Below are 17,427 nucleotides of genomic sequence, written 5' to 3'. Positions count from 1 at the left end.
AGAAGAGTTGCACTTGCCACATATAGTTTCCTTGATGAAAGTAGTTAGGGATATGGATTCTCCTAAGTGACTTAAGAGAGAATTTAGAAAATGAATCTCATATATCAATCATAAGTAGCGACATATACAAGAGAAAAGGCTCATGTGGACCTTTGAAGCTTATAGAGCAAGCTAGGTTAACCAAGGGTCAAATGAACCATGGTAGCCTAACTTAGGTTAACCTAGGTGCCAAGTTTGAATTTAAAATTTAAATTTACAAGTGAAACAACCTATATATAGTGGTGGAGAAGCTTGTAGTGCTAGCTAGACAAGGTAAAGACAAGGTAGAGACACTTATATCTAGATTAGTCAATCATAGAGTGTCAAGTGTCACCTTGTCTCCTAGGATACAAAGAGAAGACACTTAGATTTAGAGGAGCCAATCATAGAGTGTCAAGTGTCACCTTATCCCCTTGGCTAGCCAAGGGACAAGTTGTTGAGGAAACTTCACAATTTTCGGCCAAGTAAAAAGGATGGGCGGCCTAGGTTGATTTTCTTTATTTAATCCAATCCAAAAATCTTGGAATTGGTTTAGTTAGGTTCACCAATGATGGTGAGACCTGGCTAAATCAATTCCTTGGATTAAATGAAGAAAAACAAGCCTAATACGTAAAATTTGGCCTAGGCCCACTAAGGACCCAATTGCTAGCTTCATCTACACACTTGTTATTTGATACCCCACTACTAATACTAAAAATATGAAAAACTTTGACCCTTAATACAAGGTCAAATGGAGTAAAAGTCTCCAAGTAACATACCCTAAAATCATAAAGGTATGACCTATAAAGAAAGATAAAAAGGTGTTAGAAGCCATTCCAAACACACATGGAAGAGATGGATTCTCCCTTGGTGATGCGACACTCATATGAGTGATAAGTCCCTCCAAAATTATCACCATATTCAAGAGAGGATAAGTGAAAAGGATCAAGTTTCAAGGAGAGAAACAAGCTTTGAGAGAAAGAATTAGAGAAAAGTTAATCTAATTCAAAAATATGGTCAAAACTATTCGGCCAATATAAGGAAAAACCATATATAGGATTTGGTTGGCTTATGGTGCAAGTTAGACTCACCACAGTTAGCTATCTTGTACTTAAGCTAACCAACCCTAGTTAAGTCTCTAGAAGCTTGTGGAGTAAGCTAACCTAATCCTATTTTAGAAGTAACCTAGGTTAGCTTAAGTTAACTCCAACTACCTAACCTAATCATGACAACTAACTAACTAATGATTACTTTTAATAAGTTTGTTGAGATGTCACTATCAAAGTCATTTGACTTATTTAAAAACTTGGATGGCGAATTTGGCTAGGTTTGGACGTCCAAACCACTTGCCTAAGCAAGTGGACATCCAAACCGGGCCATGGAGAAAGTTTGAGCCATCCAAGCCCAAATAAGTTTATGACTTAAGCTAGTTACACCTTCCTTAAATTACTAATTACTCCCTTAAAGAAATATTATACAAGAACAAAAATTCCTATACTACTTAACCCAAAATACAAGATCAAATATAACCTATATAATCACTACTAAGAAAAATGTAAAACAACAATAGGAGTCCTTTAGGTAAGATAGGCCTCAAAAGGTAGGATAACCTACAACATAAGGGTAAATTCCCTACAATTCTTTAAATCATCTTCATCATCCTTCACCCTTCTTGGTCTTATCTTTTTCAAAGGGATCTTGGAAAGTAGGTTTCCATCATTACGATTCTTCCCTTCTTCTTTAGAATTAAACTTCTTAAGCATGAGAGAGATCACATCTTCTATCAAGTCTTCAAAATTTTCTTCTAAGGTATTGTTCTCTATTTCCATCTTCAAAGCTTTTCTTTTGCCTTTATTCTTGTTGGTTTCACCAGACCTTAGAGCAACAAGTCATTAGCTTTTATATGACCTCTATTGTTCATATGGATTTCATTAACTCATAGAGCTTTTAGGAGTTCATCCAATGTTAGATTCTTAAGGTTACCTTTGAGAAGGTGATGGACTTAGGCTTCCAAACCTTTAGAAGGCATTTTAGGATCTTTGGAGCTTTAGAGAACTTATTTCCCTAGGATTTTAACCTATTAAGGACATTTTGGAAACTTCTAAACATCTCATCAATGGTCTCATTTTCTTTCATATGGAGAACAACTCATAATGTCTCTAAAGATGTAAGGCTCAGCAACTACAACTCTCTTGAGCCTTATATCTCCATTTCCTTTAAGAGTTATCTTGATGCCTTCCCATGTTTCTTTAGCAATCTTGCAACTGTAGAACTTATTGTATTATGTTCTCGACAAAGAGCATGGTAAGATGTATCTTTCCTTTATGTTGAATTGTAGAATGTTGTAGTTTTCCTAGTTGTACTCACTTTTTTGTTTGGTTAATAAAACATCACTACTAGTGATGATCTTTTAGAGGTGGTACTAGGTGGAGTTAATGAACATCTTTGTTCTATATTTCCAATATGGGTATTATTCTCCATCAAAGACAAGAAGGTTTATAAGAAAAGCTCTTTCGAGAAAGTACTATCTTTCGCTTCTTACCATCTTATAGTTTCTTTCTTTAGTATAATTAGATGCTTAATCTCGTCAAATAATGAGCACTAATACCAAACTGTGGAGAAAAGAAAGATATAGAAAGAGGGTTGAATAGTGTTATTAAAAAAGTTGGTATTTTTTTGAAGTAGTGGAGTAGTAGCGTAAGACTTGTTAAAGTGTAGACGAAGCAAATCAAAAGACTCAAGGTATATTTATGCTAGTTCGTCTCAACCAGCAAGACTATGTCAAGTTCTTGATCAACTTGATCAAGTTCCACTATCTTTTATAAAGATACAACTATTATTTCACAAGCCACTTCTGACTCAACCTAAGTATTCTTTGATTATCCTCTTCAAGCAAACTACCAAACTATTCTTTGAACAACAAAGTTTATCCATCCTTTAACGCCAAATATTCTTTAAACAACAAAGCATTTCATGCTTCAACACAAGCATTCTTTAAACAATTAAACCTCTCCAACCTTCAAGTTAAACACATAGTTCAAGTGGGGTAAAAATTAACAAGTGATTTGCCACAATTTTTAAGTACAAGATTTTATACAAGAAGAATGAATGATAGAATAAAATTGTTCTCTTTTCTTTTTGCATTCTTCAAGCTCTTTTATATAAATAATAGTTGAAAATAACTATTCTAAATTTTTTAGCTTCACTCATTGACTTGGTTTGTTTTTCTTCATTTTTTTCCTTGTAAATTAAAATATTTGTTGGTGCATTAAATGTGTTTTATCAAATGGTCACTTCTTATCTGATCAAGGAGGTTAGTCATCACCTTTTTGGTACAAAAATAAGAGATGAGCTAGTCAAGAATAACTTTTTAGATGACTTCGCATACTTTGACATAATTGTTTATCCTTTCTGTAACGACAATCAATTTCTCATTCCTTCATGAAATTCAAGTACTAAAAAAAGCTTTTATTCCTTCAATCTGTTAAGAAATATCATAGAAGTAGAAGACATGGTCAATAGACATAAAAAATATAATATTTAATGCATTTGTTTTACATATATAGATGAAATGTTTCATCTTAGAGACTTGTCAATAACATATTATCATATAAATCCCTTTTAAGCTTATATATAAGGAGGGACCAATTACTGTAAGAGTATGTCTTGGTAGACTTACTCTATTCAATAACTTATGTTCTACATTAAATTTCAACAATTTAATTGTTAAATTAAAAATTCCTAATGTATAAATCAAGTCTACAATTTTTTTTAAAAATATATCGCAATAGATCCATTTAGTCTAAGAGTGAGTCTTGTAGACTTACCCTACTCAATAATTCATGTTCTATATCAAATTTTAACGATCCAACTGTTAGATTAAAAGTTCTTAATACATAAATCATGTCTAGAAATTTTGAAAACTATTTGATATCTTGTTACAATAATTCAAATTGTCTTATACTTATATAAGCATATTGTAGACTAATTTGCATATATATGATTTGTGTGTGTGTAGACTTTAATTTTTTCATTAAGAACTTAATAGTTGGATAATTGAGATTCAATGTAAACCATAGGTTATTGAGTGCAATAATCCTACTAAGTTATTCTTAGAGTAACTGGATATCTCACCACGCATGCACACACATAGATCAAATTAGACCAGTGTAACTTTTATAAATGATTGTACCATTCAATAACTTTCGTTGAGATTAAAAGTTCCTTTCATGTAGATCATATATACAAAATTTCATTTTTTCCAAAATTATTATACACCTCATTCATATAGATAAAAATTAGAATAATATATAAGGTTATTAACTATGTAATATCTAGTAAAATTTACACCAATGTAATTTGATTTATAATGATAAGTCAATATCTTCTAAAGTAGATCGAATGAAGCTCAACTCCTATCTGTCATAAGCCTTCTCAATTTGTCATAAAAAAATTAGGGTTAGACCTGGCATCAACAATGGCTTAGTTGTGATTGTTCGTTGTGTACTTCCATGGAGGCTTGCCCTTCTCATGCATGTGTTTGGCTTGATTGCTCAACAATTCATTACTAGAAAAGTGTCATTTTCCTACGAATTTTCTTACAAAAAAATATTCGCATAAACATTTTGCGAATTTTCTTGCAATAATAATTTCACAAAAAAAAATTTACGAATTTATTTGCGAAAAATAATTTACAGATATTTCTTACAAATTTTTTTATGAAAAATAATTTATAAGAAATTTTTGCAAATTTTGCTACAATTTTAATCATCATAGAAATTTTTTCCATTGTAAAAATTTGTAAAAAATATTGTAAGAATTTTATTTTGTTTCTTGAAAATTTTCTTGTAAAAATAAATTCACAAGTAATGTTTACTAAATGGTAGAAAATTTTCGCAGGTAACTTTTCCTACGGATTTTCTTGCCAATTTTAATCCGCAGGAAAAATAAAAAAATGTTTAAACTTATAAGTTTATTAATTAAAAGATTTTTAATTAAAAAATATTATTTTACTATATTATTTACAAACATATCATTATAATTAATTTTAATTTTAAATTAAATTAAATATATAATTTTTTTATAAATATGATAAATTAATGATAATGAGTTTTAATTAAATGATAATTTATAGAATTTAAAAATTAAAAGTATTTACTTAATAAAATATTATTTTACTAAATTATTTATAAATATTTCATAAAAATTAATTTTAATTTAAAATATTAATAAATTAAATATTTATTTTAAATAAATGTATAAATTAATAATGATGATGAGCTTTAATTTAATGATACTTTTAAAAATAAAATTATTTAATAAAAAACTATTTTTTTATAATATTGAATATTTTAAGAGTTAAAATAATTTATAATAATATAATTTTGTTGTTCAATATAATGAATTAATCATTTTTCTAAAGACATGATCTAATTAATATTAAAAAAAACTTCAAGTCTCACATCGATTGAAAATAAAATAATTAAAGAGTATATAATTTGGAGCAACACTTACCTTACAAGTTGATTTGTATGATTGAGTGTTAGATTTATGATCTACAATCATAGAGTTAAAAAAATTATGTATCATCACATGTTGGAGGTGTGGAAGCAAATGCTTCAAATGAATTCATTGTGAGCATTTGAAAGTTGAAGAATTATCAATAGAATTTATAGTAATTTTTCTGATTTTTTTATAAGAAATTTTCTTGCAGAATTTCTTGCAAAAAAATTTGCAAGAAAGTTTCCTGCGAATTTTTTTTGCAAGAAATTTTGCAGGAAAATTTATTGCCTAATTTTAAAATTTGCAAAAACATATTATCTATGAAGGTATTACCTGTAGATAAAATTTCGCAGAAAAATTCGTAAGAATAATGTTTACTGCGAATTTTTATACAAAGTTCGCATAAAAAGTCGCATGTAATAAGAAAAATTCTAATAATGATTGGATCCCTCGGGCACATTGAGACTACTTGTGACCATATTGTCCTCAATGAAATCTTATAGAATGTAGACTTTTGTGGTCGAGTTTTAGAACAATTCCCAAACATTTGTCTGGGAGACCAATTTCTTATTGAGGTTTTAGTTCCACACAAATTCGAGCATAGCTATTTACTTTACTTCATCCATAATACACAATTTGACTCCCACTCTCCGTAAGAAAGAGTCTTGATACAATTCAAATATTCCATAATACACAATTTGGCTCCCACTCTCCGTAAGAAAGAGTCTTGATACAATTCAAATATTCAATAGGAAGCCATGAAATATGGATGCATACCACAATTCTTCCATTACTAGAATTTCTCTTATTATTACGTGTGATTTTTTCTATGATTTATTCATAAAGATTCGCAGTAAACATTGTTCCTACAAATTTTTTTACAAAATTCTATCTCTAGGTAATACCTTTGTAGATAATATGTTTCTGCAAATTTTAAAATTCACAAGAAATTTTTCTGTGAAAAAAACTTGCAGGAAATTTTCCTGCGAAAAAAATTTGTAAAAAAGTTTTATATAAAAAAAATTCGCAAGAAAGTTTCCTGAGAAATTTTCTGCAAACTTTTTTGCAAGAAAAAAATCAAAGAAACTATCGGAAGTAATTTTTGTACAATTTCTATTAATAACTCTTCAACTTTCAAATGCCTACAATGAATTCACCTGAAGCATGTAAATTATAGGTTTAATACTCAACCATACAAAACCAACTTGTAAGGTGAGTGTTACCCCAACTTATATACTATTTAATTGTTTTATTTTTAATCGATGTGGGACTTGAGGTATGTCTTTTAATTCTTAAACATAATTTTTTTATATATTTTTTTTTCCTGCTATTTAAAATTGACAAGAAAATTTGCAAGAAAAGTTACCTGCAAAATTTTTCTACCATTTAGTAAACATTACTTGTGAATTTATTTTTACAAGAAAATCTGCAAGAAACAAGATAAAATTCTTACAACATTTTCTGCAAATTTTTATCATGAAAAAAAGAATTCTACGATTATTAAAATTGTAGCAAAATTTGCAAAAAAAAATAAAAATTGTGGATTATTTTTCATTAAAAAAATATGTAAGAAATTCCTGTAAATTATTTTTCTCAAATAAATTTGCAAAAAAAATTTATAAAATTATTATTGCAAGAAAATTTACAAAAAAAATATACAAATATTTTTTTGTAGAAAAATTCGTAAGAAAATGACAACTTTTTATACTTTTTCATCAATTTGCAGATAAATTATTCATTCAATATTTTTTTTTAATTTTGTAGAACTATTCGCATTATATAATTGTTATTTTTGGTATCCCTCTCTACGTATTCATCGTTACCAATTTGGTTTCATTTTTTGTCCGGATTATATATAATATTAGAATTTCAATATAGTCAAACGTGTCCCCTACAACGTGATATCACTGAATAATGAACCATCAGGACCACTGTCGTTTTAACTAGTCATTAATTTATCTTTTTGGATAAAATCTTTGTTTTATTTTAAATATTTGAATTTGAATTTCATTGTAATGAAAATGGCAATGAGTATACTTTTTATATTTAATATATTCAATGAGCTGGTTAGGTCCCTTTACTTGTGCTAATTTGATTGGCTCTTTCTTTCATTAAACGCTGACCAGTGTTGAGATAGACGTAGACGATTTGTCTCAATATAGGTAACACGAATAGGGAGGTCACAAGAAGATGATGTTAAGAACATATTTATTTGCATGACTTCAAATCACAATAGTTATTGTTTAAGTTTAGAAAATTCTGAACTTCATTGATATGTAATCAATTTATTAAGCCAACAATTTCATTGTTTAGAACGTGGCAACACATTTTCCAATTTGGAAAACTTGAGATATAATATAATGCCAATATTAGTTTAGTAGTATGTTAACAAGTGATATATTTTTTTTTTTCGTCCCTGGAGTATCCACCGCTGATAGCAGTGACTAATCTCCTCGCTACGTTGGAGGCATCTCAAAGGGTGAGATAGCTGGCCCCAAGATTTAACGCGGCTGCATACACAAGGAAACATTCAAATCCCTAACCTTATTTAAGCGTGAATCAATCCCTACTGCTGAACTACAAGCTTGGGGTTACAGGTGATATATATATATATATATATATATATATATATATATATAATGAATATATCATACAGTATTTCAAAGGTATATATATTTAATCAACATATTACATAATATTTTAAAGAACAATTATATAGATTAATCTACACTCGTGAGATATACCGGTAATCAAACATTATTTTAACTTAACATGTAATATTGTTGAATGAACTTTAATAAGTTTTTTTAGATAAAACCATTTTTGTAATTTTTTTTAAATATGGTAATATATTTTCAAAATTTGAACTTAAAATATTTTGTATGATACCCTCTACCATTTATGCATTTGATATTCCAGGTGTTGCATAAATTAAAAGAGAAGTGAAATTTTCAAAAAAAATTTATTGAAAATTAAAGGGTTATCATATGTACAAACTAATAGAAAGTCCAATGTTTAATTAAAAAAAGAACTTACAGTAATATACAAATATTTGACACTACAAAGATCATACATATATTTTAAAACCAAAGTAACAAAAATATAAAAGAAACGTGAAGGTTGACATGAAGGTTATGACATCCTTCTACCCCAAAAACATTATAAAAACAAATTAAATAAACAACAACTATATTAAAAATATATTATAAAACATATATAACATCATTGTAAAAGGGTTCAAGTTTGTTAGATAAAAACTCTTTTACAAAAAGATAAATAAACATCAAAATGAGTCCAAAACCTATAACCTATGGCCAAAACTAGCCTTTTATACAAAACCTCCAAAAGAAAAACATAAACTATCATAAACTAAAATAAACTCTAGTTATATAAGAAAACATAAAAATAGCCATTGACTCTAATAATGGAATCAAAGGTGATGCATGGAAATTTAGATTGCTTCACTTCATTCCTTCTTCTTTCAATCTTGATCCATGACTCTAAAACTTGCATAGAAAAACTTCAAATGGTAGAAAGGAGAGTGGAAAGGTGGTATCGCCTTCAAGAAAATGATGAGTCAAGAAGTGATGATCTTGGCACAAGGAAGGGCTTCTTTATGAAAGATCATAAGTACACTCCTCTAAGGACAACTCAATACTATTGTATAGCGGATATTTTATATCGGTTATTTTTCATATTCTCTGTTAGTCTATGACTCATTATAGATCTTAAAATAAAATGTACACACATTCTATGACATATCAACATTCAACATAGAAAGTTCACTTTTTATGACGGATGGTTAATATCTGTCATAGTATTATATCCAAATATGGTGTTTTAATCACATTACCACCCATATGTTGGGTGAATGTGCACATTTTATATTAGGTGTTCTCACACTTGATATAGAATGTGTCACATTTTATAGTAGTGTGACCTTAACTATCATAGAAAATGCATATTTTATGACGAATATGGACACAACTATCATAAAATGTACATTTTCTCTTCATCAACGATAATAGGAGCAACATGTGAAAAACTTGCTTCAACTTCCATTTTTCTTTTATAGATTCAATAAAAAGATAGTTCTTGATATTGATTTGTAATTTTTATGGAAGAAAAAAAAATAGAAAAATTATAATATGTGGAAGAATTTGAATGAGTAGTAAATTGTACATTTATAAATCTCAAATGGAATAGAAAAACTAATGTGTTACCATGATTTAGCAATCTTGGATAAGTGACCACTTGCTTAAGTGTAGGAATAACTTGTTGGCCAAGTCAAAATTAAAAACAAAAACATTGAAAGATAAAAATAAAAATAAATAAATAAATAAGCCACATAAGGATGATCCAAAAGAAAATAATTTTATATATATATATATATGAATCAATTAGCCTAACCATAACTCACATCTATAGCATCAATATATCAAAATCTTTGGGTAAGGGAGTTGAAAGACAAAAGCATCATGGGATCCCAAACACATTCTCAGCTACCAATCGTAGACTTCACTAGCCAAAATATGAAACCGAGTACGGGTACATGGGTTTCAGCTTGTCAAGTAGTGCGTAGTGCACTTGAGGATCATGGTGGTTTCTTGGCACTCTATGACAAGGTTAGTTTGGAGACACACAACTCTACTTATTCTGCAATGGAGAATTTTTTCGACCTCTCAATAGAATCAAAGTGGAGAAAGAATACAGAAAAGCCTATATTTAGCTACTCCGGGCAGCGACAAGGGATTCCTTTATACGAATCTGTAGGTATTATGAACCCGCTAAGTTATGAGGATTGTCAGAAATACACAAATGTTGTGTGGCCCAAAGGAAATGACCTTTTCTGGTAACTATATCTCTTTGTTGAAAATTAATTTCATTTTGTTTATACTTTGACCAAAACAAATATAATGATGCCTTTTAGTTTTACTTTCTATAAGAAATTTATATATTGTGGTCTTTATATTTAACAAAAATATTCTTCTTTTTTTTTCCAGAAAGACTTAAACGTTGTAAATTGTAAAGACTAAAAAAACGTCTCATTGAGGATTAATCTAAAAAGGCATCATATTGTCATTAACACAAAAATATATGTAAGCCCTTTGGTTTCCATATATATAGATAATTTAAGTACATTTTTATTCTTGAAAATATAACATTTCTTTTGGAATTTTAATGGTTATTTTAAATTTATTTATTTTTATAGGTTTTTTATGCAAGACTAGAACTTATATTAATTATTTTTATTTGACCATAGATTTTATCATGTGTTTATTCCTGCTTTGTAGTGAAAGTGTCAATTCCTATGCAAAGCAACTAGTGGAATTGGACCATATTGTGAAGAGAATGGTGTTTGAGAGCTATGGGTTAGAGATGAAGAAATTTGAGTCTTTACTTGAATCAACAGATTATGTGCTCAGAGGCTACAAATATAGAACACCCCAAGTGGGTGAGACCAACGTGGGAGTGGCTCCTCATTCTGACACAGCTTTGCTAACTATATTGAATCAAAAGGTAGAAGGCTTGGGGGTCAAATTGAAGGATGAGGAATGGTTTGAGGTGGGTGTTTCACCATCGCTCTACTTGGTAATGGCTGGCGATGCAATGAGGGTGAGTCACTTTCTTTTCAATCTTGTTAATTACATTAAAAAAATTAAAAAAAAGAAAGAAAGTTGATTTCATAGAGTCTCAAATGTCAAAATCATGTAAAATCTAGCTAGCATATAATAACATGATTACGTAAAATAATAAAGGTTTAATTTATGATTTGAAGTTTTGTAATTTAGTCATCATCTTTGGCAAGATCCATTTACAATTCATAGTATTTGACAAGATATTTTTTTATATCTTCATACTTTGACAACTATAATAAATTACTATTTCATATTATCTATGTATATCAAGAGTCAATCCTTACTTGTTAAAAATTTTGTAATTTGCCTAATCAATTATTTCCAAACTCTTGATCTAGGGTATAAGCATAAGAATAAGAATATAAAAGATATTATATCAATCACGAATTATTCTATCAAATAAAAAATATTCAATTAGATAAGAATTATTCTATCAAATAAAAATGTAAACTCTATATCCCCATGAACGTATTCTCTGAAGTCATTTCCAAATTCCAAAAATTGTTGTCCAAGTATAAGAATAAGAATGTAAAAACATTCTATCAAATTTCACAAATTGTAAGGACTTTATGAGCTCCAATTCTAAATTTCAAAAATATAAAAGATAAAATAAATAAATTATTTTCTTCTAAATTTAAGAACCTAATTTAAATTTGTTTAAAACATCTAAAATAATAAATAATGTATTAAACATAAAAATGAATAGTATCTCATGTCGATCCTATCTTTCAAACATGCCAAAATAATAATTTATGATCATTCTCTCTTCATTATAAAAATCCATACATTATTGCATAGAGCAACTAAAAACCAAAGTTTGAAAATTTCAAAGATCATTAAATAAAAAATAAAGACAAAGCTAGTATATTTGCAAACATTAAAAAATATATAAGTAAGCCTTATTTACATCATGATAGCTCAATAATATGTTTATATGTCATATATAAACATATAAAGTATGAAGAAAAAAAAACCCTCTTCCCTAAAAAATATTTAATTAAAACTTGCTGGTCCAGGTTTGGAGTAATGACAGGATACGCGCTTGTGAGCACAGAGTTTTAATAAACTCAATGATAGAGAGATACTCGATTGGACTACTTTCATATGCTGCTAAGATAATGGAACCAGAAGCTGGGCTAGTTGATGAGGAACATCCTCTTCGTTATAAATCATTTGACCATTATGGATACCTACGTTTCTTTCTCACTGAAGAAGCCATCAAATCTGAATCCAGGATCAAGGCATATTGTGGTATTTGAGAATGGTGTCGTTGTGTGAATTCAGTGTCATGTTCCAAGGATGAAAAATGTTCAAAGTCCTATATATGTGTCTATTGCATTTGCATCAGTCTAATTTCGTGTATGAATGTTGATTGGGGAGTATCTGTTATTTTCTGTAGATGAAATGGACATAATAAATAATACGTGCAATCTGTAGTGTTGTCCTATTAATTGTATTTATTTGCCCCCTAATTTTGAAGAATTTTTGGTCCCCACGAATTAATTAAAATGATTCCTGGATTTGATTCTCGCCTCTTGTGGACTATGAAGGAGTCAGTGGAAGAGTGAGGCAATAAATTAAAAAAAAAAAAAATCCACTGTATAAGTTGTCACATCCAAAATATAATAATTATATTATATATCGTATATCGAATAAGATAAGATTGTGGTTTGTTGGATAATTGAGCATGTGGCCCCCTATTTTTGTTTGAATTAAACAAGGAATGCTCACAATAGTAAAAAAAAAAAAAAAAAACAAAACAGAAAATATTCATAAAGTGTATGTTTTCATGGACATACATCAGGCAAAGGATTAAGGGACAATCTTACTACTCAACAGTTACTCCCACAACCCTGAGCGAAGTTTCTCACTTCTCCTTTACCTTGATGAACAGAAGTTAAAGCATGAGCAAAATCTAATTGTTCTTCTTTTCTGAGTTTTCCTTAGTCTTTAGAGCGTAGAAAGAAATAAGTAAGAAAGAAGTCAAAAGAAATAAAGTGTAAGATAACTTCTTTTAATCCTAATAACTCATTTCTTAAAATAATAATAATAAACAAATAATTGTCACGTCCTTCCTTCCCCTCTCATAAAATAATTAATATACTTAAGGATATTTCCTCTTTTTTAATAAATAATGTAAGCCTATTTCTAAATAAAATACATTCCATAAAAATACTTTTATATCACTAATCAAAATAATAATTACAAATCATGTTTTATAACAAAATAGTGTTCATATAAATAATTAAATACTATCAAAAATCTCTTAATAAATACATTGAAATATTAAAATAATTTTAAAAATATTATTATTATAAAGTATGAAAATCGGAGTGTTACAGAATATAGTCGGATAGTCAAGTATATAAATCATAATAGACTACTAATATAGATATATTGGCACAACAAAATACAATTTGGCTAATAATACATAATAATATAACCAATATAAGTCATCACTTAAATTAACTTATATACATATATATATGATGTAATGGACATAAACTTCAAAGTGCATATGCATGTGGCGCCAATCAAATCAACTGTCAACTGTCAATTGTTTCCTGAAGGCTCAATTATTGCCTGGAAGCTCAACTATTGCCCAAAGACTCAATTGTTATGTGTATGATGCGTGTCACACAAGAATTAATGCCTTATCATATTACAATAGTTCATACTCACAATTGCACATTAATTTTTTTTTAATTCATAATCACATCATAGTTAAGCTTTACTTAGACTTTTCATCATATGACCCTCACAAGATCCATACACATCAACTGTATCAATATTAGAGCATATCAATTAATTCCTACATAGCTTAAAATCATGTCAACAACATACTCACATCATAACTTATTTACACTTGTTTTCTCCCATAATTTATGCTTCCTAAACATTGATATAAGTATTTCAAACTATTTGTAAAATCAAACACTTAAAGGGTAAAGTCATTCCTCATTACCATTCACAAACTACATTTGCATAACTTAATTTTCTAAGACCTTATTGTTAGGAAAGATGGCCTTACTAAGAGGGAGGGTGAATTGGTTGATTAAAAATTTCTTGCACAACTTTCATGATTTTGAAAAACTTTTCTAAATCTTTCCAAAGAAGTGCATTGATCTACAATTGTATATATATAGGATACTTAGTTCAAATTCAATGTCATTCTAACTTCACTCAAGTCTTTATGCAATGTTTATACCTCACGACACATATCAAAAAGCATAGAAATAGAAATGCAAGAATGTAAGGTCAAGTATAAGGAGAGAGAAAAATGTACAACCAATTTATACTAGTTCAGCCACCTCCACTTGTGACCTAGACTCAGTTCCCAATAAACTCGATTAAGATTTTCTACTAATGTTTAATGTCAAAAGTTTTACAATCACAACACCACATGCAATGCACTTGTATACTATTAAAGAAACCACTTCTTACACCCTAGGAAGCACCCACTTGTAGCACCCACACTACAAGATTCTCCCTTCTTAAGAAACCTACTTAAGAAAATAATCAATACAGAAGTTTAAGGAATGAATTCACCTGATGTATAGAAATATCAGAGTAGGTGAATCAATCAAGTAGCTTATCATTTTATTCCATGAACATAATGATCAATTCAATTCTTGAAAACTTTCTTGAAGTTACTAAGAAGGTTAAAGAACCTCTTCTTGTAAAGAAAAATGTATCTCAAAGAGTATTTTTGAAAAAGATATCACAAAGAATCAAGTCTCTCTGTTCAAAGTGTGAAAAATGATATATATAAGTTTTCTTACTGAAATAATCGATTATTTACATGGATAATCGATTATTTTACTCTTAGATTCTGGAAATCAACTACTAACAATTTAATCGATTATTTTGAGTAATAACGATTATTCTTTAAACTAGTTTCTGAAATAATTTATTATTTTGTTGAATAATCAATTATTACGACAATTGCTCTTCAGGTAACTAAAAAATAAAGTAAATAATTGATTATTACTTGAAATAATTGATTATTTTAAGTGAAAACTTAATATCTTGATTTTCATGCCATTTCCCTTTACAATTCAATTTTTACAAATATCTAAATCATCAATAGTCATCTAGATAGAGATGAAAAACTAAGTTACTTACCAAGCACAAAGTACATAAGTAACAAAGCTTAAAACACACAAAATAAGATATAACTTGCACTCTTATCTATCAAAAGGCTCAAAACTAACTATAAGTTGCACTCTTATCTATCAAGAGGCTTATTTGTAATCATCAAAACCAACTAAAATCATGTCTTCATCTTGAGCTTGATTAACACTTGTGTTGTCCATGAAGTTAGCAAAAAACACATAAAAGGGGGGGTTGAATATATGTGTGTGTGAGCAAAGGTATTTTAAAAATGTTTTCGCAACAGTAGTGTTCTTCGTCCACTGCACTTTTGAATATCAGACGATTAACCAGAGTTTGCTTAACTTACTATCAATGCGTCTGAAGAATTTATCGTCCACTAGGGAAAATGTTCTGTAAAGATATTAATTAAAGTTCTTACGTTTTCCTTTTCAAAATAGTTTCGTTTAAGTATAAGTAGCATATGAACTTTCAGTATAACAAATTTGTTAAGAAAAATTAGCGTTTTCGTCTAAGAGTTGCTTCAAAGATATATAAAAACTGGACGAAGTCTTTCACAATTTTAGAGAAGATTTGCATCTAAGTAAATAAAAAGAATGCAATCATTTTATACTGGTTCGCTCGATTGAGCTACGTCCAGTCTCCTTCAACTTGAAGGGTTCCACTAAATATGCAATGAAGTACATAAGTATTGTTGACCACTTCTAGCCCGTTGACTTCACTCATCAACGCTAGTATTTTCTTCTCAGCCTCTTCAGGCTAGTAGTGAGTACTATGAACCACTCAGGTTAGAACCACTCCTGGTCCAAGTATTCTTGACCACTCCTAGCCCGCCAGCTTCACTCACCAACACTAGTATTCTTACACCACTTCTGGTCCAAGTATTCTCAACCACTCCTGGCCCATCAGCTTTACTCACCAACGCTAGTATTCTTAAACCACTTCTAGTTTCCCAAGTATTCTCGACCACTCCTGGCTCGTTGGCTTCACTCACCAACGCTAATATTTTCTTATCAGCCACTTTTGGCTAGTAGTGAGTATTCTTTGACAAGCCCCTCCGGGCTTTACAAGTATTCTTTTCCTAGCCTCTTCAGGCTTTACTATGTTGGCTAAGTAGGCTTGGTTTGAGTGTTTACATAACTCTCATAGAGAGGATTGGGAATTTCTACACTCACTAAGGTTTACTACCTTAGTTTTATAGAGACTTAAGCTTGAGTGTTTAGGTTACTCTCATGGAGAGGATACAAGGGTTTACAACACTCACTAAGGTTTAGTTTATCAATGACGCCTCAACTACCTTAGTCTTTAGAGATAAAGATACAATATTACATTGTACACATGACTTTAAATGCTCATCTCTGGTAGTGATATATATATAGGCTCTTGTAAAATATGCCCGTTGCATCTATCCGTTGAAGCAGATATGGTCGTTTATGACTAGTTTAATCTTCTCATTTAATGCTCTGATCCTTGCATTAAATGTTGCTTCCTGTTTATGGAAAATGCGTGAAGTTTTCCTGCTCAGTTGGTAGCTATATCTGTGTGTAGCAGAGTCCTAGGCTCTTCTTCTTTCTTCTTCTCTTGTCATAATTCGTCTGTCTTTATGTGTTCCTCTATGAGTGTAAATGATATTCAAACTGTCTTTTGGACCATGATTTCTCAGGTGATTGTGTGTCATCCTTCGTCTGCATCTGGTAGTCGACATATAGTTCAATACTTTGACCTTTGTCTGATCATCAGTATTTTCCTCTCGTCTTGGTCAACTCTGTATACAGTCATGCTTTCCATTTCTTCTTGGTCGTTGATCATCTTCCGTCTGAGTCTTTAAGTCCCTGTTTGTTTCTGCTGATTTACTGTTCACGATGAACGAAAGGCGAAGATGGAACGTGTTTGTTTCGAGTGAAATATGAAGAAAGAAAAGCGGGGAAAAGCGGGAGAGCTATACGGAGGGTTCTTCGATAAACCATGGAGAAAAGCGAAAAAAGTCACGTTGGCAAGGATAGAAAGACGTGGTTGCCCTTCTGTCCATCACGTGCATAATCGATTATGCATGACACATAATCGATTATGGGCCAGCATAATCGATTATGCATGGCACATAATCGATTATGTGTCATACATAATCGATTATGTGGCATATTTTTGCTTCCAATCG

At 29.7% G+C, this 17,427-nt stretch overlaps 1 protein-coding gene across 1 annotated transcript; it reads left to right on the top strand.

The window, feature by feature from the left end:
* Window positions 1-8,932: 8,932 nt before the first annotated feature.
* On the top strand, window positions 8,933-13,004 carry LOC109807633 (putative 2-oxoglutarate-dependent dioxygenase AOP1). The gene is made up of 3 exons (XM_020370204.3): window positions 8,933-10,372; window positions 10,815-11,136; window positions 12,176-13,004. Exons 1-3 carry the CDS (start codon window positions 9,999-10,001, stop codon window positions 12,416-12,418), a joined length of 939 nt encoding a protein of 312 aa, XP_020225793.2. The 5' UTR covers window positions 8,933-9,998; the 3' UTR covers window positions 12,419-13,004.
* The last annotated feature ends 4,423 nt before the right edge of the window (window positions 13,005-17,427 follow it).

Source organism: Cajanus cajan, chromosome 7 (genome assembly GCF_000230855.2).
Source record: "Cajanus cajan strain Asha chromosome 7, NIPB_CcT2T_4, whole genome shotgun sequence".
Lineage (NCBI taxonomy): Eukaryota > Viridiplantae > Streptophyta > Magnoliopsida > Fabales > Fabaceae > Cajanus > Cajanus cajan.
The sequence above is the reverse complement of the archived record's forward strand: the minus strand, read 5'-3'. Positions and strand labels throughout refer to the sequence as shown.

Excerpts from the sequence above, each read along its gene's own strand:
- LOC109807633 (XM_020370204.3), top strand. The coding sequence starts at position 9,999 with ATGGGATCCCAAACACATTCTCAGCTACCAATCGTAGACTTCACTAGC. Across the intron at positions 10,373-10,814 it reads AAAGGAAATGACCTTTTCTG|TGAAAGTGTCAATTCCTATG; the intron begins GTAACTATATCT and ends CCTGCTTTGTAG. Across the intron at positions 11,137-12,175 it reads TGGCTGGCGATGCAATGAGG|GTTTGGAGTAATGACAGGAT; the intron begins GTGAGTCACTTT and ends TTGCTGGTCCAG.